This window comes from Desmodus rotundus, chromosome 6 (genome assembly GCF_022682495.2).
Source record: "Desmodus rotundus isolate HL8 chromosome 6, HLdesRot8A.1, whole genome shotgun sequence".
Classification (NCBI taxonomy): domain Eukaryota; kingdom Metazoa; phylum Chordata; class Mammalia; order Chiroptera; family Phyllostomidae; genus Desmodus; species Desmodus rotundus.
Window position 1 is genome coordinate 103,686,913 of NC_071392.1, and position 24,228 is coordinate 103,711,140.

General features: G+C 46.9%; 1 protein-coding gene across 6 annotated transcripts in view; it reads right to left on the bottom strand.

The window, feature by feature from the left end:
* EYA2 (EYA transcriptional coactivator and phosphatase 2) overlaps nucleotides 1–24,228 on the bottom strand; it is a 205,769-nt gene that overhangs the window by 41,684 nt on the left and 139,857 nt on the right. For all 6 annotated transcript variants that reach the window (XM_053927001.2, XM_053927002.2, XM_053926999.2 and 3 more), the window contains 2 exons: nucleotides 19,671–19,813; nucleotides 13,769–13,852 (listed from right to left, as the gene is read on the bottom strand). In XM_053927001.2, coding sequence (XP_053782976.1) covers nucleotides 13,769–13,852; nucleotides 19,671–19,813 — 227 coding nt within the window. The remainder of the gene's footprint in view (nucleotides 1–13,768; nucleotides 13,853–19,670; nucleotides 19,814–24,228) is intronic.

Consider the following 24,228-nt stretch of genomic DNA (forward strand, 5'->3'; position numbering starts at 1 on the left):
CACCGCAAGTCCCTTCCCGTGTGGAGCTCACAGTCTGCTGGAGGGGGCGGGCCACAAAGCACTAGGACGCAGTTCATTTCAGACGGTGACAAGTGTTCTGAAGAAAGTGAAACGTGAGGATGTGCTGGAGCGGCGAGAGCGAGCGAGGCAGATGGAGTGTGTCTGTGTCTATGTGTTTTGTAGAGGGCTCTTGGAGAGGGTGGTTGGGGACGTCCTCTCTGCGGAGGTGACATTAAAGACCCAAATGGAACAAAGGAGCCAGCCACGGGACCACAAGACAGAGAGGACAGCCAGTGCAAAGGCCCCGAGGCAGGAAAATACTTGGTGTGTTTGAGAAGAATGCTGAAGTGTGATGTCTGGCACGGGGAGAGACTGGGGTCGGACCGAAAGTTGGAGGTTGGCCGGGAAACCTGGGGGCCTGGTGATTGGCTGTGGTCAGCCCGGGGGGCCGAGGGACTTAGAATCGCCTCAGCAGTGCTGGGTCTGTTCCCCTCTCTGCCACTCACTAGCTGGGTCATCTTGGGCAGGGCCTCAATGTCCTTGTGGGTTGAGTGATGGTCACCGCGTGTGCCTCGTAGTTTTGTCTTGAGGACCAAGGAGATGACTCACGACCCAGTGCCATACATGTGGGGAGAGATGTACAGTTTTTATCCGTATAATCAAAGGTTTCTGGGTGTGGGTTACCGTATATTGTCATGTACAATGAGCACTTTTTGCTCAAATTTTTGAGGGAAAAATAAGGATGCACATTATACATGGGTAGTACTAATTCTGTATCTATATAAATGTTTTTCATTCTTTTATTTATGCTTATATGTTAAAAGTGTAACTGTAGACAAGCAGTGATGATATCTGTATGCAAAATAATACCCTGGAATATGATAATCAGTTTTGTTTCTAAATATAATGAAATAAAAACTGAATTAAAAAATTAAAATAAAAGATTTTTTTCCTGAAAGTTTGGGCCAGAAACGTGGGTACACGGGAGTGCATTTTACATAGCAAAATACAGTATAAGCTACTAACTGAAAGTCACTGTAAAAGTAAATACCTTTTTTTTTAAGATCTAGACACACAAATATGGCAATGGATGAAATGGACCTATTCCTCAAAAAACCACAAACTACTAAAAACTCACCCAGGATGAAATAGCTGCAAGTATTAAAGAAATGGAACTCATAGTTAAAAACCTCCCAAAACCTGATCTCCAGGCTCAGATGGTTTCACTGGAGAATTCTACCAAACGTTTCAAGGCGAATTAGCACCAATTCTCCACCATCTCTGCCAGAAAATAAAAGAGGAGGCAACACTTCACAACTCATTTTATAAGGCCAGTATTTTCCTGCCACCAAAACCAGGTGAAGAGAGTATTAAAAAAAAAAAAAAACCCAAAAATTTTTCAAGTAAAAAATGTTCACCTTTTACCAGCTCCAGGAAGTCTGTGTTCCTTCTGCAGCGCCCACAAGGCCCTTTGGGAAACCAGGCTGGTCTTTTGAGGTCAGTGGGGCAGAAGCGGTTCTTCCAATTTTACAGATGAGCAAACCTCTATCTAGTTCCAAAATACTGTCACCAGCTCACAAAGAAACTCCACACCCACGAGGCAGTTGGTCCCCAATCTATCTCTACGGATTGACCTATTCTGGACGGTACGTATAAATAGAATCGCACTATGTATGGCCTTTCCTGTCTGTTTTTTTTCTCTTGGCATAATGTTTTTAGGGTCTGTCCATGTTGTAGCATGGACTAGAACTTCATGCCTTTTTGTGGCTGAAAAAATTCCATTGTATGAATATCCTATGATGTATTTATCCATTCATCCATGGACGGACTTTCCCCAAAAGACTCTTCTACTGAATATTTCTACTTTGAGTTCAGTCCCATCAGAGGAGCTTGCATGGGAGCTTATCCCCCTCTGCCATAAGAAAGGTCCACAAGTTCACTAATTCACAGAAGAAGTGTGGGAAGCAGGCATGGTGGGGGGAGACCTCCTATTTCCCTGTCAAAGGCAACCTCCAATACAACTGCCTTGACACCTTGCTGCCATTCATGGAGCGACACCCTCATCACCGATGGGATTTCCAGTGATCTCGGAGCCCCATTGTTGGGGAATAGGCACGGTAAAAAAGTACAGGTTCTCAACCTGCTAGTTAAGCGTAAAGTAAAACGGTCCCTATTATTTCGGTCTGCAGGGTGTCTGGGATTTTTTTTCACCACTTATCATTGTGAGCAGCAACCCCTATATTTACAGAAGACAAAAGAGCTCACTCTACCCCAAAGACAATTTGTTGTAGGGTTTTGCATTGGAGATTTAAATCCCTCGTATTATTATTATTTTTTCAGACGCCCTTCGGCATTCATTGAAAGGTGGGGCTAGCAAAGGGGGACAAAAAAGTTGGCAAAAGGAGTCCGGGGAAGCAGCTGGCATCTGTTAGATTTGTGGGTGGAAAACGAGGAGTCTGAACTAGCCCCAAACTCTCGGCCGAAGTTGAGTGATCCTGCGAGGTCTCCCCAAGCAGCGGAGAGCACGGGGCTTCAAAGGAATACTCTGCTAATGAGCACTTTTCTGACAACCCCATGCCATCTCTAAAATATATTTTATGTTGGAAATAATCCTTTAATGCTCTAAAATGTGTAAGCAGAGGCTCTTGGCAAGGAGGCCCCCTGGCTCAGGGAAGGGCTATTACAGGGGATTAAACCTACAAAGGGTCCCACTCCCCACAGCCAGCGGCCCTGGGAACTGTCATTCACTGCTAGGACATTTCTCCAAGCTTCCAGCCTCCTGCTCAGCCATCCCCACAAGAATGACAACTGCAGATGTCTGCCTCTCGCCCTCGCTGGGTGGATGGAGGGACGAGTGAAGTCACCGGCCCTAGTCCGACAAAGCAAATAATCAGTGCTGGAGAAGGCGGATCGAAGCCATCATTTCTTTATTAGCCACAAAGACTAAATACCTTTTGCTTAACTGAAAAGAGAGCTGGGGGTGGTGGGGGCAGCGAGGATTTAAATACAAGGTTTAACCCCCAGTGGGGGAAAGAAATCTCCGACTTCCTCAGAAAATCCTTTCCAAATTGTATTCATCTTGACTTAATCCACATCTACTGAGTGAATTAGGCAGTATTTATTTTGAAAATCTATTTTATAGAGTTCCAAGGACTCTGTTTTCCTTGGGCAGAGCCGACTCCGTTTCAGATCTGGAGGCCGCTGCGAGGGAGGGCCCGGGCGGGCCTCCGACTTCCACGGGGCCAGCCTCACACGGCTAACACAATGTAAATAAACACAGCTGAGCCCGGAGGAACGGAGGAATGGGGAGGTTTTCTCATTAAAGAAATAAAATAAACAGATGTCCTTAAGCACTTTGGCTTGTGTTTTGTCAAAGGATGGAAAGCTCTAGATGTCTGAACGGCAGAGAGCTGCATCTCAAGGTGGACAGCCCGGGGGGGCGGGGGGCAGGGGGCGGGGTAGGGGTGGAAAAGAAAGAAAAGGAAAGAATCAGTGGTTCTCTAAATTAACTAATAGTCCTCCAGAGAGGGCACTTTTGATTTGAACCTTAGCAACTTCTACAAATAGTTTTTAACTGTGGGGTCATAAAACTGGGGTTTTTTATTTCTTCTCAGTTTGTAGAGCAGTAACGGACTGGCCATGCCGTGTGTCGCCGACGGGATCTGATTGAATCCTGATGGCACCGCGCTGGGGACTGGATTCCGGAATCCGAGCCGGAATCAATCCGAGCCGGAATCGAGTAATAACGCCGCCGAGGAGCGGTTTCCACGGGGGCACGGGAGCCGAGATCTGGCCGGGCTCTCCCTACCCAACCCCTTCTAGGTTCACAGAGAGGCTTGGTGGATCCACGAGAAAAGCTGTCACTAGGTGAATTCGTGGCTTACATCTTGCTTCACAGATTAGTGTGTGAAGGAGTCATCTGGAGGTCAAGTTTAAGTGTCCATTCCAGTTCAGTACCTGTGTGATGGGACCTGAGACGAGGACCATACGGCAGGTAGCCAGGAGGGCTTGTGTTACAACGGGGGTCTGGCAGTGAGGAGTTTCTGTTCTGATAAGAACTGACCATGAACTCTGAGCATTCAGACCCCTTTGATGCCTTAGTCTGGGTCTCCCCGAAGCAGACCCCCAGCCTAGGATTCAGGGATAAGCAGTTTACCTGCGAGGTGACTCTGGGAAGCATTAGCGGCAGAGCATGGAAGTAAGGGCAGAGAGTCAACAAGGATGGGCCCATGAGTAGGTCACTGCTGTGGGCAACTGGGGCTCTGTCCTCCTGGGTGGCACGTGGGAGACTGTGAAAACATCCCAGGGTGTCACAGGTTCCCAGCCATCACGCCTATGGAAACAGGGAGGCTTCAGGGATAAAGGTGCGGCCTGAATGACGCTAAGTGAAAATTCAACCCCAGCCTTTTAATCACGAGGAGGACGCTGCTAGTCTACAGTCAAATAATCACACCGGGAAGTGAACACTTGCAGCTGTGCGAGCTGAGCCCCTGGAGCTGCGAGCCTCCATCGGGCGTGCGGACCTGGTCGGGAAGGTTGGAGGGGCTTCTCTGAGCAGGTGACACGGGATGAGTGTTGCTGCCTCCCCTCTATTTGTCGGAAGCGGCGGCGGTGGCAGCAGGGATTGAGACCACACTGAGTGAGCAGGACCCTCAGCTGTGAATACAGATTCCCAAGACAGACGGTCTTTGGGAAGTAACGAGCCCGCCTCTGGGGAGGACCCCAAGGGCACGGTTTGGAAACATCTGGCGGAGCCTGGAGTCTGGTTGGAGGGGGCCAGGAGCCCTCATGTCCCAGAGCCCACACAGAGGGCCCGGGGCGCGGGGACCAGTAATCTCCGCTTCGCGTCCCCCCGCTCTGGGCACAAGCCGGCCTCCGCAGGGGGTGGGTCGCAGACGTAAATGTCTCCGGGGGCGAGGGCTGCACCACACGCGAGCGAAATGGCGCCGCGATCCCCCTGCCTGGGTGGTATGTGGAAAACTCCACCCAGGAAGGGAGGGGGTTAAGGTGACCCGGAGGGACACGTCCTATCGAAGGGTCCTCACTCTTTGAAAATTCAGGCCTGGTGTTGCTAGACCTCCTCATTTCCCAAGAGAAGTTGAGATATCTAGATTCTGATGTAAAATATTCAGATTTAAAAATATTAGCCATCAATGTAGAACTTAAGGAAGTGCCAGGGGAACCAGCTACACCTGCCTTCCAGCCAAACCTGGCCCCGGACTGCCGGTTTGAGACCGCTCATCTTTCAGACCGCACAGAGCACCACCCTTTAAAAGTGTGGCTGATGTGGAAGGGGGCCCTGGAGAGGGTTCTGCTCAGGCAGGTGATGAGGGCCACCTGGCTCCATCCCAGGTCCCCACCTGCTAAAGTGTCCCTGGCCCCAAGCCTCAAGGAGCCACTTGCCCAACACTCCATAGCCTCTGCTGAGGCCCCGAGGTGGGCCCAGCTCCGTGTGAGGCTGGGTCAGGCTGCCTCCCAGCATCCCAGCTCTGGAGAGATGCGGGCAGGCCCCTGTCTTGTCATAAATGTGGATATTTGTTCCCTCAAATCTCATTTCTGCAGTGCTTGCAACCACACGTGCTGACAAGTCCCTACCCACAAGCTATTTATTTACTTGTTTGTTCAACAAATATTTGTCAAGTGGATGTGCCAGGTACTGCCAGCTGCCAGGGCACGAAGCTAGGAACACATCAGACTCAGTCCCTGTGCTCTTGGGGACCACAGCCAAGCAGGGGAGCCATTCCAGTGGCGCTTAATTTCTACCCTGAGGACATTCATGTGAATCCTGGGGGCGCCGCTTAGGGACAGAGTTAAGGGCAGTGGGCCACATCCCAGCTTTCATTCCCTGTGAGCTGGGTGGCCCTGGCTCAATCGCTCCACCTCTCTGAGCCTCAGTTTCTCCAGAAATGGGTAGGATAGGAGCAGCCATGCCTTACAGGTTTGTAGCGGGAATTCAATGAGAGAGAAGGAGCAGTCCATTAAGGATGCTCGTCACACAGCTGTTTGTGCTGGGGGGCAGTTGGAGGAGGCTGATGTCCTCCCCGTGGGGGCCGGGGATAAGGAAGACATGGACCTCTGGGATCCGGGCAGTGGTTAGATGCAGGGTTTCTCAACAGCAGCACTGTGGACACGCGGGGCCGGGCCACTCTCTGTGGGGCCCACCTCTGTGCTGCAGGACATTTAGCAGCACACCCAGCCTCCACCCACTAGGTGCTCCTGGCATTCCCTCAGAGGGGACAGCCAAAAATGTTTAGGACACTGCCAAATGTCCCTGTGGGGCAAAGTCGCCTCCCACTGACAGCCACTGGGCTAGGGCCGTGGAGTTGGACATGCGCAGTGTGGAAGGATCTACCTAGAACCACAGTGCAGACGGAGAAAAGCAAGCAGCATGGGGTGTTTCAACAACGCCATCGGCACACGTAAGACATGAAGGCCCACCAAAGCAACACATGTTTTATAGGAAAACGAACAAAAAGCTACACATTAAACCACGGGAAGGGGGAAGTGGGTTCACAAGGAGACACACATCTGTACCTACGTGAAACGAGAAAGGGGCCTTGTGTGGACGAAGAGTAAGAATAACTCGGCGTCTGCATTTGAGGTCCACCTTATAAGAACGTTCATAGCAGAGTACTTGGCATGCAGTGAACATGCAAAAAGTGGGAGTATTTGTCCAACAACAGGAATTTGCTAGTTGGCAATAGAGGGAGGAGAGATAGGCCCATTCAGAGGCAGACCTCGGACAGAAGACAGGACATCTCTGTAGCCCCGGGGTGAGGACAAGGACTCACGTTACATCTGTGGCTGGTTCTGCCTTCAGAATGTATGCACACTGCTACACTTCTCTACCACTCGTTCCGAATGTCCATCATCCACCAGCTGGACTGGTGCAGCAGTCTCCTCGCTGGCCTCTCTGCTTCCAGCCTTGCCCTTCTCTAGTCTGCTCTTCCCAGGGGGACAGCCAGAAGGATTCTTTAAAAATATAACTCAGACCCTGTTCTTCCTCTGCTCCAAACCTCCAAGGCTCCCACTTGAGAGCAAAGGCCAGTTGAAATACTACTCTCCCTTTTGCTTGCTCTGTTCCAGCCGCACTAGCTTCCTTTTGTCCTTCAAATCCACCTGGCAAACTTCTGCCTCAGGGCCTTTGCACTTGCTGTTCCTTTGCTCCTCCACCACATATCTGTTCCTCCACTTCCTTCAAGTCTTTACTAAAAATTCACCATCTCTGTGAGGCCTCCTTTCCTGGTCACCTTCCCTTAAATTTAATTTCAACCCCTTCCCCCTGCAATACTTCATATATTTCAAAGGACACTGTAAATAGAGTGAAAAGACATGCTTTAGAATGAGAGAAAATATTTGCAAATCACTTATTTGATCATAAACTCGTATCCAGAATATACAAAGAACTCTTATGACTCAACAATAAAAAGACAAATAAAATTAAAAAATGGGCAAAGGATTGTATATTGTAGCTATTTCTCTAAAGAAGATACTATGAATGGCCAATAAGCACACGGAAACCTCATTAGTCAGTCAGCAGAATCAGTCATTAATGAGGGAAATACACATCAGAATCACAATGAGATCCCACTTTCCATCCGTTAAGAGGCCCGCGACCACAGAGACAGACAGTAACAAGCGATGGCGAGGACGTGGAGAAACCGGAGCCCTCACACACCGGGAATGTAAAACGGCGTGACTACTCTGGAAGGTCCTCAAACCGCTAAACGGCGGGCTGCCACGTAACCGAGCCGTGCCGCTCCTAGGTTCGAGTGTATACCCCAGAGCGCTGAAAACGTGTGTCCACGCGAACACCCGACCACAGGCGTTCGCAGCGGCACTATCCCCACGAGCCAACGGTGGTGGCAGCCCAACTGTCCAACAACGGGTGAACGGCGAGACAACACGCAGTGCGACGGAAAAGCAGCTGGCCCTCAATGGAAAAAAGTACTGGGACACGGATGACCACTGAAAACATCATGCTAAGTAAAAGAAGCCGGACACAAAGACCGTGTATTGTGTGACTCAATGATAAGAAACGTTCAGAAGAGGTAAATGTACAGAGAGCGAAAGTGGATTAGTGGTTGTCAGGGGCTGTAGGGGGGGAAGTGGGAGTGTTTGTGCATTGGTCTGGGGTTTCTTTCTGAGTGATGAAAACGTTCTAAAATTAGTGGTGACGGTTGCACAACTCTGAGTATCCTACAAACCACCGAATTACATACATTAACACGGTAAATTTATAGTGTGCGATTATATCTCACTAAAGCTGTTATTAAATACACACACACACACACACAACTGGACCTAGAGTTGAGCTTCCAATGGGTCCTGAGCTGCCTGGGAGGCGAATTACAAAGAAGGAGCCTGGGCTGACCCACTGTGAACCCCCGGAAGACCGCAGATTAATCCCTTTTAGAACCCCTTCCTGGCCACAGGCAGAGACTCCTGACCACTTCGCATTTGCCTGACCTCAGCTGGAAAACAGAGTTCAAGGACAGGGCGGCAGGAGGAGAGGTTGGGAAGGAGGTGGCAATTGCTGGCTGCTCCAGCTCTCCAAGGAGTTTCTAATGGACCCACAGCCCTCGGGAAGGTACCTACACCAAAGGGAAGCCCTGGCTCTGAGGGAGGGTGGGGGGAGCAGGGAGAAATGGAAAGGAAGTGGAGAGGTGACAGCCTGGAGTGGCACATGCTCTGACTGGGAACAGGAAGGGAGCCCAGTTTCTGTTTTAAAACTCAAACACTCTGTTTTAAATCATCCCTTAATTGTTTTAGGTCTGTTGGTCTTATTTCCCTAAACAGTGAGTTGCCCCTTTGGCTGGGACCACCGTTGGGATGATTTCTGCTTCTGGTACAGTGCTCAGCGCAACGGCCACAAGCAAGCGGCTGCTGTTCCCTGGCGTGGAGGTGCGGGGGGGTGGGGTGGGTCTTGGCCTTTGGAGCCAATTCTGGGCCTCCACAGTCCTCCCCTCTTCTGGAAAGTGCACTTCAGCTTCCTGTGGGGACCATTCCCTCCCTACCCCGTCTACTTGGTTGGGATTGAGCTGGCCTGATTTTCTACTCCATGCACACCTGGCGTGGGCCCTGATCTCGGCTGGCCAACCAGAGCCACAGAGGTTGGTGTACGGAGGGTATCTGACTCAGTTTGGGCCAGTGAGATTCAGACCTGGGGTTGTGCTGGAATTTTGGGAAGTGGAAGGTCTCCTTTTCTTAGTTGGGATTGCCGAGAGGGAGTCACTATAGGAAGAAAGTTGGCTGAGGGGTGCAGAGACACCAAGCTCTGAGAATACTGCTTGAGCTCTGGGGTCCAGCCCAACCTGCATTCCACATACCCCTGGGGCTTTAATTTCTTGGGAGCCAGTAAGTTTCCATTGTAGCTTAAAGACTCCATGCTTCAAACTGAGAGTCCTGCCTGATATTAGGCATTAATTATAAGCTCCACATGGCTGCAGCTACTGGAAAAGCAGGAGGAGAAAGAGCTATGGGCCAAAAGTCAAGGCCATATATTTTAGCTCTGTTATGAATAATCTGACTACACAACCTCCTTGTGACTCAGCTATTCCGTCAGCAAAATGGGTTCTCGTTACTCTACTGCAAAACTACCCGCACTCTCCTGCTCCGTTACATCTTCTACATTTCTCTGACTGTCAAGTTCAGAGCTGTAACCCAGACTTGTCTTTGGAGCTTCAGACCCACAAATCCAATTGAACAGAACTTCTACACAGAACTAGTTTTATTTTTCCACAGTATTTTTCTTTCAATGTTCTCCCTCTTATTACATGGTAGTTTGTGCTAGAAACTGCTAGCTGTCCTCCAATATCCATTCTTCCTTTCTCTCTCCGAGAATAATAGTCTCTGAATTTTATTAGGGCATGTGACTAGACCACATTTCCCAGACTCCTTTGCAGCTAGATGTGGCCATATGATCCAGTTCCAGCTAATGGGATGTGAGTGGAAATGATATGTGCAATGTCTGGGTCTGGCACTTAGAGAAAGGGACAGAAAATAAGAATAGAATGAAGGGAGAGGTGTGAACTCCCCTTTTCCCGCTCCCTCTTCTAACTGGCTGGAAAGCAGACATAGGAGTGAGCCATGGTTTATCGTGGCGATGAGGGCAATGCTCCAGGGATGGCAGAGAGTAAGGCAGAGGTTCTCTGGGGCCGAGTAGCACCCTTACCAGCGTGACTGCTACACCTGGACTGCTAGGCGAGGGAAATACAGGGGTACCTGTACCTTGGTACTTGTCATTAATTCGTTCTGGAACTCGTGACGAGTGCTGAAATCGACCATGCCAGACAATGAAGCATTTTCTCTTGCGGGGCAGGACCGTGACTCACACAAGTCCTAGCAAGTGTGACGAGTCCCGAGCAAGTGCCATGTGCTGAAACATATTTTTCTCATCAAAATGTGGCGAGTACAGGGTTTGATGAGATGTGAAGCTGACAAGTACCGAGGTACGACTGTATTCCATCTTGTTGAAGCTGCAGTTATTCTGAATCTCTCCAAGGGTTGTTGGATTTAGTAAATTAAAAATACTCATTCCTCACCTAAGAGAGAGATGGAGGAAGGAGTGGAAAATTCTAGAAGAGTAATGATGTTGGCCTAGGACACCTGGGGGCTCCAAGAGCTTCTCACCTCTGCTTTCCTTGTCCATCCTGGGAGAACACAGAAAGCAAGTGAGCCTGAGGTCTGACTCTCCTTCTGTCCTGGGTGGTCTTACTCTCTCTGATCCTCAGTTTCCCCTTATGTACTATGGAGCCTCATTGGGCAGAATGGTCTCCTAGGGCCTTCTAGCTCTGACACTCTGTGGTTCTGTAATCCTAGGAAGAATGTTGAAATTCGGATCCCAATGGGGCCAGCAGGGCCCCATAAACAAGTTAAATGGGCCAGGCGGGGGCTGCGGATGGGATGAAGAGTGGACGGCCTGCTAACAGGGCAGCTGCTACTCAGTCCTGCTGACTGCTGCCTCTTGGGAACGCGGTCTTGTCGGACTTCCTAATTTCTCAAGAAGAGCTAGAGATCTAGATTGTTTTTGTCTGTGCGACCTCCTGATTTTTAAATGCTGGCGACAAATGCACATTTTTTTTGAAGCACTCTAGAGGCAAACAAAAAATGCCTGCCGGCTGAATTTGGCCAGTGGCCATTAGTTAGAAATTTTTTGTTTTGACACTATTTTCCTTCCTTCCTTCCTTCATTTAACAAATATTTATTTGATGGCTGCTATGTGGGGGGCACTGTTCTGTGCACTGGGGATAGAGCAATAAACAAACAGGAAAAAGAGCGCCTGTCGTGATGCAGCCTTCATTCTGGAGAACCGTCCCGCATCATTCATACAACAGTATTTATTGAGCAATTCTGGCCCATGCACTGTACTTGGAGGGTTGAGAAAAATGTTCGTGGTCCCTGCCCTCATAGTACCTACGTCCTAGGAGGGAGAAAGACAATAATTACAAATGCAAAATACAGGTACGGGGAGAGATGCAATTTAGATGGAGGGGAGTGGTTAGGAAAGTCCTCTTGGAGGAACTGAAAAGATACATAAGATTTGACCTTGTGAAAGAACTTTCTAGAACATTCTAGATATGCAGAGGCTTCCAATGTGCGTCTCCCCCATGTCCCCTCAACTGCCAACAATTCCTATACGTACAGAGGCTTTCTACTGTTGGCACCTGTGATTCCCTTTGCTAGAGCTTTCCTGGGAAAGGCCAGAAGCGCAGGGAGGTGAAACCCTGGGAGAAGCCCTCAACCCACGACGGAAGGGAATCTGAAAATAAATATCCCAGCACCTTCACTCCGTGGGTGGGTCAATTCTGAGGTGTTTACGGTCTCTGGGGGTCCCCGGTGGGACTGAGCCCCAGTTACCCACAGCAGTACCTGCACTGGCTGCCTCCCCTTTCCTGTCTCATTTTCCCACTCCGCATCAGGGGCTTCTTGGAATCTCCACCCAAGTGAACTAGCTGCACTCACTCATGTGAGGCTCTGCTTCTGGAAGAAGCCCAGCAGACATGGGAGAGAACATGGCAGGTTCAAGGACGGAAAGCAACTCAGAACGAGTAGGAGAAAACAGGGCTGGAGAGTGGGGCAAGAGCCAGTTCACCATGGGCACTGGAGGCTGGGGTCAGGGTTTGTCACTGGGGGGGGACCACAGATGGTTTCAGGAGGGGAGTGACAGGACCAGGCTTGTGTTTCAGGATGAGCTCTCTGAAGGGGGCCGTAAAGGGCAAGAGTAGAAGCTGGGAGACGAGACCAAGTGGAGGGGGTGGGCTAAGGTATTAGGGTTGGAGAGAGGTGGCTGGCAATGAGGAATCGTGTGGACCAGGTGGCAAGGGGTTCAGAAAGCAGCTCTGGGCTTTTTCGCTGTCTTGAGAGAGCCCACAATTTGGGTTAAGGGCTGGCAGTGAGACCTACACAAGAATCACCAGTATCCTGAAGGTGGCAAAGCCCTACACAGTCACGAGAACTGACTGCAGAGAACTTCAGAGTGGGCCATCTCTAAGGGCAAGAAGAGTGAGGGAATGTTTTTCAGGGAAGGGGACTGATCAGAGTAGCCAGGAACACCGGAGAACACCCAGACCTAGAGAGCAATTCAATGCAGTAGCCCCTTTGTCACGGCCCAACTTCTCCCGATGGTGGCCAACTTCACTCTTGGGTGTTTTCTGCAGCTCTTGACTCTGCCATCCCTGACCTCACCTGTGCATAGTCCAAAAACACTGGGTTTCCCGCAGGCACTGCTAGACATATTAACAGCATTCCTACACCGTAAGAGATTTCTGCACCACAAACACCATTTTTATATTCTTTACAACATAATGGCAGACGATAAATCTATCTTGCTAATTGCACATCCAGCTTGTTATAACTCCCATAAAAAAACACAAGCAGCTGGAAAAGCCATGAGGTGATGTCAAATCATATTCCTGGTCTCTAAACAGAAACAGAAATATTTTCCAGGCGCTGGTGAGTCTCAAGGTTCCTACCCAGGCGTGGAAGCAGCTGCCAACAGGTCACTCACCTCACATGAGATGGTAAACTCACCAGTCCTCTGAAGCACCCTCCACCCCCACCTGTCTCCCCGAAGAGATGGCAGACATCTGGAGCATCCACATGTGGTTTGTTGGGAAGCCCGCAGGATGAATGCAAAGAATGGGCAAGATTCAAGTTTTAGCAGTTGGGTCCATTTTTGCATTATTCAGGTGGTTTCAATGTTTCTTCCATTCACCACCAATCAGCCAATGACATTTGCCCAGAATGCTAACTGGATGGTTCCCCAACATAATTTGTTGATGACACATTTGCAAAGCTGTTGCTAAGTTCCACGCTGGAGCTGACAAAATGCCTCCCCCTCGTCTCGGAAAACGGAAGGAAAATTAAATTCATCTGCTAGAGACACTAAGATAAACAACAGGGAAGAAGAAAAAGACTTCACCTCCTCTTTTTTTTTTTTTTTTAAAGCTAGGATTAGTGGTTTGGGTTGCAGTGTACCCTGGTCCTCTTCGAAGGGAGACAGCCAACGACTATGAGCTTATATCCTATTGAGTGGTCATTGAGGGCTTCACGTGTTGGAAGAAAAGGCATGGCAGACAACAGAAAAGGAAGCTAATGAAATTTTCACATGTCAAGGGAAAATTCCATAGGCTTTCTCCAACCACCCCAGAGGGGCAGCTTTTGTTAGAGAGGCTGCCTCATAAACTGCCCCCACAATTCCCAGGACAAATCAGCTGGACAGACAATCTTGCTGGGGGAAAAAAAAGAGAGACAAATGGACTCTTACCTTCCCGTATCTGGATGCAAAAGTCCCCGTGAGTAAGGAGTGAAAAATAATTATCGTCTCATCCAAGTCCCACACGAACACACGCTGTGAGGAAAAGAGGGGAAGAGAAGGGAGACAAATGGACTCGCTTGCATCTGACTTAATGTCTGCAGAAATTAATCCCCTGGAGGGAAAGGAAGTCTCGAAAAACATTATCTTTGAGTTATAAAACATGCGACTCACTGATGAGCCCTTGCGTCCCCATCCAGCCTCAGCTGTGCAAAGAACATGCTGATGGCCAATTTGGGGCTCTTCTCAACCCAACTGATGCCAGAACCAAGAAGCTTGTTCTTGCCTTCCACATAAAAGCTCAAAAAGGAGGAGTTCAGTCCAAAAACAGCAATAAAAATCATATAACTCATTTGACAAAATGAAATATTGCCATTTTACATTCACAGCTCACCATTAAGTCCAACTCCTTCTACCGTGTCTGTTTTTAGTGACTCTGGTGGTTGACTCTCAATAACATACTTACACGTTTGTTTATGGATGGGCCAGGTCTGGACAGTACATTTTGACTTGGCAGTCTGAAAGAGCTGGGTTTAGCTCATAGTAATCTCCACCATTTCTCCAGACCATTGTATTTTTCGCATATATGAATCCCTCTCTTCCTAATTCCATCAGCTTTGGACAGTCTTCCCTGGCTAGAACAGTAAACCCAACGTGGAATATATGGATACTGGAGCCCTTACGCTTTCCCCTACCTCCTCCCCTCTCTAATCTTCATCAGCTTTAGCCTTACCTTTGCACTGTCAATAAGGATAAAATGGTTTGTGCTTTTGACTTTATAACTATTCTTAAGGCTTCTGTGCTCTGTCTTTATGTTGCTTTTAAAAGCCGGTAACTGGTAAAGATGACTGTTCACTGCAGAGCCAGGTAATGTGCTAGAATTTCACCTTCTTCTCTGTGTGTCCAATGTGCTAACCCCAGAGCCACTTTAAGGAGACTGTTTCCACCACCGACGTCAAATGCATTCCCCTTTCTTGTACTCCAGCCGATTAAAATCATGCCATACTTCAGCTTGTTCACAGAGGAACCATGCCTGTTAAGTATCACTTTTTGTTTTTGCTGGAGTTTACAACTTGCTTTAATTCTTTTCTTGTTTTAGTCACATGCCTTCATTAGAATCTCAAATTCAGCCACACCCTCTGTACCAAAGACGTCCATCCTCCGGGACAGACGGCCCAACATGGTCTGGATCGCGTTCAGCCCTGCTGCATAGCTAGCCTTCTGAGACGTCTCTTCACTGTTACTTCTGAGTCAGACCTGCTGTTTCCTGGATCCTGAATCTCTCTCTTTCTTGGTTTTCTTCCTTGTTTTGCTTGAGTACATCCTTAAGTTTCTTCTTCTGAAAGGGTGCGTAGAAAATAATCTTCCAGAATTCTTGTGCATCTGCTGATACTTTTATTTTTCTCTACAGTTCCTGTGGGCATAGGATTCCAATAGGAAAAATGTCCTCTAGTTCTTTGAAAGAATTCCTCCCCTATCTGGTAGTGCGGTTCCTGAGTAGTCTGATGTTTCACAGGTCTTCAGTCCTTTATAGGTTTTACTTACTTTTTCTAGAGTTTTTTAAGGATCTTTTCTTTATATTTGGTATCTACAGGATTCCATGAGGATATATCTAGGTGTAATCTTTTTTTTAATTCACACTGTTCACATTTTCAATCTTATTTCCTTAAATAATTTCCTCCCATCGTTTCCACTGTTCTCTCTGGAATTTCCAATATTCAAATCAGACATCCTGAATTGATATTGCTTATCTTTAAAAAAACATATTTTCTACAATTTTATCTTTTTTCTGATAAATTTCTTAAACTTTCTCTTCCAAACCTTCTATTAAACTTTCGATTCTTGCTGTCATTGAAAATTTTCCACTTACTTGTTCTTAGTCTACAGGCTCCACTTCTTCGTTTAAGAATGCAGGATCTTGAATCTTTATAGGAAAACTAGTCAGAATTTTAAAAAGTTCTTTAATGTTTCTTAAATTACCTTTCTTGACATTTATCTTATTTATTTATCTTGGACTTTATTTTTCATACTGTTAGTTTTCCCTATTTTTCTGGTGATCATTATTTTTAAGAACAAAAGGCCTTATACAGCTGGTCTTGGGTGGATGGAGTGGCACTTGGGGACAAATGCGTCCACTCAGTGTGCCATGGTCAACCAAGCCACCTTTAAAACCTCTCTGGAGCTCAGTGGCTGTACTCACCCATTAGCACTGGCCACGCCTTTAAAGCTAAAGAGAAGGGTGTCATCTAGCAGGAAAAGGGTCAGTCAGTGCAGGGGGTTTCAAACAAGTAGCAGACCCGAGTGTTATTTTGTGAATACTTTGGTCTAGTTATATATTTATGTGCATGTACATGCTGGGCCATGATGCTAAGTATAGTTCTTACTTTGGATCACAGTAAAAAAATGCTTAGAAACCACCATTTTTGAAGAGAGCTTCTGGGATTTAAAGATGCTAAGTCCTAATTTATCTGAACTAACTAGTTTCACTTAGAGAATTTGGTTACAGAATTTTTCAAAATCAGCAAATATTTTGAAATGTAATGCAGGCTCCATGGATCCACCTCCTACAGCCCCTCTGAGGAAGAGCTGTCCGTCTCCTCACCGCTCTATCCCCTGCCCTGGGCCCTCAGGGGTAAGTTCCTGGTGGCCACTCTGCAGGTGACCCTCTTCCCTAGCCCACTGGGGTTTGGGCTAGGGTGGGTCCCTAAGCCCAGTTGGGTCGGAGGCCTTTCCTTGGGAATGTGGGGCCTAGAAAGAAATTAATCGTCTTTGGGTGGTTTTTAGTGGCTCCACGTGAAGGGCAGGGAAGGCCAGTCTGCAGAGCGGCAGGAAGGAAGGGGTGAACGATGGAAAGACACCACTTTTGGGGGACCCGGCTTCAGTCAGAAGCAGAATGAGCTGTGCCCAGCAACCTGTGCATGGGGGGCACTGAAAAGACACAACTGCTCAGCGATTCGAGCACCTTCACTGTGGCCTGTGGGGAGACAGGCATGAATGCACTTCCTTGCTCTGTCTACCTGTGGTTCCAGTATCTTGCTGATACTCCACTGTACCCTGCCCCTGGGTTCCCCGAGAATCCCTGTATCCTTCAAATAAATTCTGCTTTTTCATTTAAGCTAGCTCAGGTTGGTTTCTGGCACCTGCAGCCGAGGGATTTAAACTAATACACACTCAGAATTTTCCTCCTTTCCACTTCTGTACATAATTTCTCCCTCATGGGCTTCCGTCATTAGCAAGACTGCTGAAGACTTAAGAGGTGCGACCCATGCAAACCCCGCCTGCTGACATTAAGCACAGAAGTGAAACACGGCTCACACCTTTTCAACTGTTCTTGCGCAGTGGTTCTGACTCTCGAATCAAGAAGCAGATGTTTCCAGAATAACATCACCCCATAGTCCCCAGCTTCCATGCCACCTCCACCTCCTTCTCAGCCTAATGGAAAAAAATGTTTCCCTACCCCCACTGCTCCTGACCAAGGGCAGAAAGCACATTAGGTAATCAAATAATTTTTTAAAATATTAAAGTATGTGTTGCTCTCTGTGGTTTCTATAGCTGTGCGACTTCAAGTTGGCAGAAAATCCTCAGGAATATGGGAGGCAGGAAGGACAATCTGAAGTCAATACATTTTTACATTTTCCTCTTGCCTTTCGCTAAAGGGATTGTGTGAAGTCTCCTCAATTTTGGAAGGTGGGGGCCTTTAAGAATGAGAGGAAAAGCAAGAACAAAGTTCCCTGGATTGAGAATAGTCCCGTGAACAGTGGGAACACTTGCTCTGTGGCAGGTCCCTAGGGTGGTCAACTCTCAGAGGGGATGGCTGCTGGAAGGTGACCAGAATGTAGGGGATAAGCGTGATGCTCGCACTATTCTACACCTAGGGTGACTGGAACAGATGCCAGTTGTAAACAAACAGCACAGCCCTACTAGTGAACACTGGCTAACTAGTGAATACCAGCTAACCAGCAGAGCCCTACTAGTGAATACTGGCTAACTAGTACAGCTCTACCAGTGAACACTGGCTAAATACCCAATACCCCAGCAATGAGCACTTGTTATTTGGGCCCCCAGAAAACGCCCCCTCCTGATCAGAGCCCCTGGTTTTCTTTTCCTGTGTGTGCGTCTTGGTGGGAATGCCAGTTGGGAGCAAGCACAGGAGCCGAGCCAAGCCAGTAGGCAGCTGTCTCCCTGGAAGCGATCACTGAGTGAGGTGGCCCTAGAATCAAATGGTTCGCTCTGCTGCCGGCACCCTGGAGGTTCCCTGGATTCCTCAGCACAGCCTTTGGGACTGTTCTTCCTTACCCTGGTTTCATGACTTCCTCCCAGTAAATTCCTTTCGGTTTAAGTAACCGGAACTGGTTTTCTGATACTGACAACCAAAGACTGTAGCGAACACTCCACGGTTCCTGCCCTCAACAAGGGTTTCTGTGCCCGGTGCACGGCGTGGAAACCCCAGTGGATGCTGGACTCTCCCTGACCACTGCAGGCACCGACCACGGGGAGGGTGGCAGCGACCCAGCCACACTAGACATTAGAGACTCTTACTCTGTTTTCTGAGGCCACTTGAATGCCGGGATTCTCATACGATTCTGGGAGGAGAGAGGCCCCAATAATAAGACACTGTTTTCTACCACCCAGAGGGGATGGGGCCTCAGAGTCAAAGTTACCTTGATTTTAAGGAAACGATGAAAACGGTATTTCTTAGCATATCTGAATTTGTGGGCTGAGCTTTGCCTCACTTGGACAGGATTATGAATCGGGATGTGATGATGATGCATTTGGATTTGCTGGCGCTGGCGCTGGCTTTGAAATACCGTACACATGCCCACGGCACACTCAGGGCAACGAATGCCTTTCGCGAAGAAGTACAAAGTTGGGTGCATGGCCGTTTTTCTCGATAGCTAACAGTTGCCTCTGTCTGTTGTTTGGGGCATCCATCTGGCCTCTGTACTCTATCCCCCACCCCTTTTACTTTTTTTAAATGCTAGCGCCTGATGGATAATCCTACACTTGCTTTACGGCAGTAAAGACTGGCGCGTCCCTTAGACCAGCGCTCTCAGCCTGGCACGCACACCGGAACCCCCTGGAGGGCTGAAAAATACCGATGGTCGGGCCCCATCCTCAGGGCATCTGATCTAATGGATCTGGGGTACAGCTTGAGAACAAAGCTCCCCTGGAGCTTCTAAGGTGCAGCCCGGGTTGAGAACTACTGTCTGAGAAACTCAGAGTCTCATGCACACTCATTCGAGCCAGCCTCCTGTGTCCAGGTAGACAAACATCTAAGCCATATTGGAATCACTAGGGGAGCTTTAAGAACTCCCTGCAACGTCTGTCTAATTACGCCAGGGTCAGGCCTGGGCATCTGTATTTTAAAAAGCATCCCAGCTGATTGTAATGCGTAGCGAAGGGTAAGAACCACTGTAACCCAGCCGGGAGGGTCCACTGCCCATTGTCATTGCCGTCAGGGGCTCTCAGAGTGTGGTCCGCAACTCAGCAGCACCAGCAGCAAATTCTCAGGCTCCGCCCCAGATCTGCTGAATTGGAAACTCTGGGGTGGGGCCCAGCACACTGGGTTTTCATAAGCCTCCAGATGATTCTGCTGCTGCTTAGGCTTCAGAACCATAGTGTTCTTTGCTACCCCCAGGGTCACCTTTCCTAGCCCATCAATCAATGGTGTTTCCGTCTGGACAACCTCCTCTTCCCTACTTTTCCTCCCAGTGCTCTTTCTCTGTACCTGTGCTTTGTGAACACAAAGGGCCCTGGGCCCCCAGGTACTTGGACATAACTCAGTCCCCTGCCCTCCTGTTTTCTGGCCACAGGTGGAGATGACATTCGCCACATCAGAGGCAGCTGGAGTTACCTCGATCTCATTGTCCCCTGCCGGGGAGGGGTCACTGCTCCGCTTAGACCGGCCTCGGAGCTTCCCGTCGGAGGCCCGGTGCGGCCTGTCTGTCTCTCCCTCTTTGGCTGGCGTGGTAGGTCCGTTGTGTGTGTTATATTCACCTGGTGAAGAAAAGGGAAGCTTCGCTGAGTGTCTCCTCCTTAGAAATTTCCTATCCAAACCACCTACCGCCAAAGTGGTAGGTCCCAAAGGCAGCACCCAAGGCAAAAATCACATAGAATCAAAATCACTCTTGACCATCCCTTAAATTGCCCATTCACACTAATTCATTCATCCAACAAAAATTTACTGAGTAGGCATAGTTCCAGGCCCCTAAATTCTCATAGCACCTAAATGCTAGAGAAAGGAGAGACATTAGACAAGCAAGTAAATATATAATGTGCCAGGTGGGGATATGGAGACTTGATAAATTGAATGGGGGAACAAAGAGTGCAGGGAGGTGACTAATTTTTGTGGGGCCAGCAGGGAAGGCCTCATGGCTAAGGGGACATCTGAGCAGGGATCTCAGTAAAGAGCAAGCAGGGCCGCTGGGACAGCTAACAGACTAATAGAGGAAGAAAATAAATATTTATATGTAGCTGGGCCTCAAATTCTTCTACCACTAAGAGACCCTCTCCCTTGGGGTTTAGGGGGTGTTGGAGAATTCTCTATGTTCCCTTCCCTACGCCGCTTGTTCCGTTCTCTATTAAAAAGTAGTCCTTTAATCTTTTCTTGTGAGGTTTGTCCTTTGGAGGATTAAATGAGATTATATACTCGAAAGCGTCCAGCACTGGACTGGCAGTTAGGAGGAGATGCCGATAAATGGTCTCAGCTGAGTCTGGCTCCACGACCCACACACCCTCAAGGGTCAGTGAGCAGGTGCAGGGCAGAGGGCGCCACTGGCTGCTTCCCATCGGGATGGTGTTTCTGGACACGGGGCGTAGACAGGCTGCTGAGCCCGTGCCCTCAGGCAGTTGTCTAAGGACCCCGAGCAGCTGAGCTGTACCTTCCTGGGACTCAGGTCCCAAAGCCAGCACCCACGTTGTACTGTTTTTTTTTAAAGCATATACGTTTTCAACACATGGTTTTAAAAGTGAGACTTTATTATATTTATTTAAGTAATGAGGGAGCTGAGGGAAGTCTGGGGTTACCCTGCAAATGAGTGCTAGACCCAGAACTACAGCGTGGGCCTGCCCTGGTCACTGGGGGGCAGAACTGCAGAGCAGCGTGGAGCCTCTGAGGACATCCCATCCCACTTTCTCATTGTACAGCTGCCTGTTCGGCTCCCAAATGCACCCTGTGGGCTCCACCTCTCCTTCCCTAACTGCCAGTGCTTGGCTCATCGTGGGGAAATGCTTTTGTCTAAAAATACTTGGCAATGGACTGAATATTTTCCCTACCCTGGAAGGACTATTCCATCCCAAACCCAAAGGACTGAACTTCTTTTATTTAATATTATTTATAAAGCTTCTTAGCAGACTAAGGACATAGTATTAAGGAAAGACGTGATTTTGAGTTGTCAGGACTGCTGGGCCCTTTCCAACTCACCATCATTTTTAGGACACGGCATTCGAGATTCAAGGACTTTCTTTTGGAGGATGAGGAACAGGCAGTGAATATATTCAGAGATGCTTAAGAGTCACGTAAATGAGGTTTATTCTCATTTACTTGGTAGTTCTGAGGATGGGAGCTTAGAAAAAGCATTTGTGGAGACATGTCTAAATAAGGTGTATGTAAAGCCAATTTATTAGAGATGCCAAAAAAAAAAAAAAGCCAGCCCTTTCCCCCACATTATCATTCTGAAGAATGAAGGGTCAAAGTTAGAGGTCACAGTCAGGTACAAAGGCTAGAGTAATGTATGCAAACCTTTCTTGGAGTCATTTTACTCTTATTATTTCTCCCTTTTTTATGTGTCTACTGATCCAACAGCTTTACTGAGGTATAAATGACACACAACCAACCTTGTACGTTAGGATCACACAATCTGGTAACTTTTGACACATGTGTAAACCTAGGCCACCGTCGTCGGAGTCAAGATAATGAACAGACCCAGCGCCTCCGAGAGTTTCCTCACAATCCCTTTGTAATCTCTTTTTCCCCCGCCTCCCGGGCAACCGTGGGTCTGTTTTCTTTCAGTATAAATTAGCTTTGCATCTTCTAGAGTTTTAAACAAATGGAATCATATGGCACATATACTTGTCTGGCTTCTTTCAGCCAGCATAATTGTTTTGAGATTCAGTCCATGTTATGTGTATCGATAGTTCATTCCTTTGTGTTGCTGAGTACTATTCTATTCTATGGATGTACCACAAATTCACAAATACTTTCTCCTGTTTTCTCATAGAAGTTTTATATTTGTGTCTATGATCTATTTTGTGTTATTGTTTTCTATGCCATATGAGGTACGGATGGAAGTATAGTTTTTCTGACTCTAGATATCCAGAACCTTTTGTTGAGAAGATTATACTTTCTTCATTGAATTGCCTTTAAACTTTTGTCAAAAAACAGTTGTCCATATACATGTGGATTTATTTCGGAACTCTCTGTCTTGGTCTATACTGTCCTGATTATTGTGGCTTTGTAATAAGTCTTAAAGTCAGAGAGTGCATGCCTTCCAACTTTGTTTTTCTGTACCAGAGTTGTTGAGGCTGTTCTAGGTCCTTTGTATTTCCATGTGAAGTTCAGAATCAGCATGTCAATTTCTACAAATAGCCTGGAATGTTGACAGAGATTGTGTTAAATCTACAGATCAATTTGTGGAGAACTGGCATCTTAACAATATTAAGTCTTTTCACCTATGAACAGGGTATATTTCTTCATTTAGTAAAGTCTTCATTAACTTCCCTTAGTAGTATTTTGTAAATTTAACTGTACAAGTTTTGCATCTTTTGTCATATTATCCCCAAGTATTTCATATCCTTGATGCAACTGTAAATGACATTTAAAAATATTCTATTTTATAGTGTTTGTTAGTATATGGAAACACAACTGATTTTTATATACTCACCTGGTACTCTATAACGTTGCTAAACTCACATTTTAGTTCTAGTGGCTTTTTTGTAGATTATATTTGATTTTCTATATAGGTAATCATGTCATTTTACTTAATGAAGTTTTACTGCTTCTTTTCCAATGTGGATGCTTTTAATTTATTTTTCTTACCTTATTGCACTGGCTATAACCTCTAGCATAATGTTGAGTAGAATTGGTAAGAGTGGATACCCTTGTCTTGTTTCTAATCTTTAAGGGGAGGCTTATTGTATCTGTCATGTTCTAATCAGTTTGGGCTGCTGTAACAAAAATGCCATAGACTGAGTGAGTTAAACAAGAGATTTATTTCTCACAGTTCTGGAGGCTGAGAAGTTCAAGATCAAGGTACTGGCCAATTTTGTTCTTGGTGTGAGTTCTGTTCCTGGTTTGCACATGGACGCCTTCTTGCTGTATGGTGGGGAGAGAGATACCGTCTCTCTCATGCTTCTTCTTGTAAAGGCACCAATACCATTCATGAGGGCTCTACCCAAATACCATCACATTGGGGACTAGGGTGTCAACATATGAATTTGGGGCGGAGATACAAACATTCACTCTATAACATGTCTTTTTCTGATAAAGTTCCCTTCCACTTCTACTTTGGAATTTTTGTCAGGACTAAATGATAGATTTTGTCAGATGCTTTTCCTGCATATATATTGTGAGGCTCTCTTTGTTCTTCTTTCTAGTTCATTAACATGGCAAATTATATTGATTTGCAAATTCTAAACCAGCTTTGCATCATTGGGATAAATCCCACTTGGTCATGGTGAATTACCCTTCTTCAATATATTGTTGAACTTGATTCACTAACATTTTGTTTAGAATTTTTTTATCTATATGTGTGAGGGATATTGGTCTTTTGTATTCTTTTCTTATAATGACAGTGTCTGGTTATGCTGGCCTCACAGAATGAATTGGGAAGTATCTTTCATCTTCAGTTTTCTTGAAGAATTCATGTAGAACTGGTAATTCGTACTTAAATCTTTGGTAGAATTAATCAGTGAAGCTATCAGGGCCTGGTAATTTCTCTGTGGGATGATTTTTAACAAAAAATTCAATTTATTTCACAAGCGTAGGCCTATTTTGGCTATTTCTTCTTGAGTGAGCTCTGGAAGTTTTTGTTCTATAAGAAATTTGTCCATTTTATCTTAGTTGTTGAATTTATTGGCATGGTATTGTTAAAAATGCATTATTTTCCTTTTAATATTTTTAAGATCTGTAGTGATGTCAACTTTCTCTTCTTATTGGTAATTTATGTCTCCTCTTTTTTTTTTTTCCTGTATCAGCCTGTCTAGAGTTTTATCATTTTTATTGATCTTCCCAAAGAACCAGCTTTTGGTTTCACTGACCTTTTTAAAAATTGTTTTTCTGGATTTCACTGCTTTCCACTCTGATCTTTATTATTTCCCTTATTCTACTTACTTGGGGTTTAATTTGCTTTTCTTTTTCTACTTTCTTAAGATGGAAGATGAAGTTTTTGGTTTAAAACCTTTCTTTTCTAATA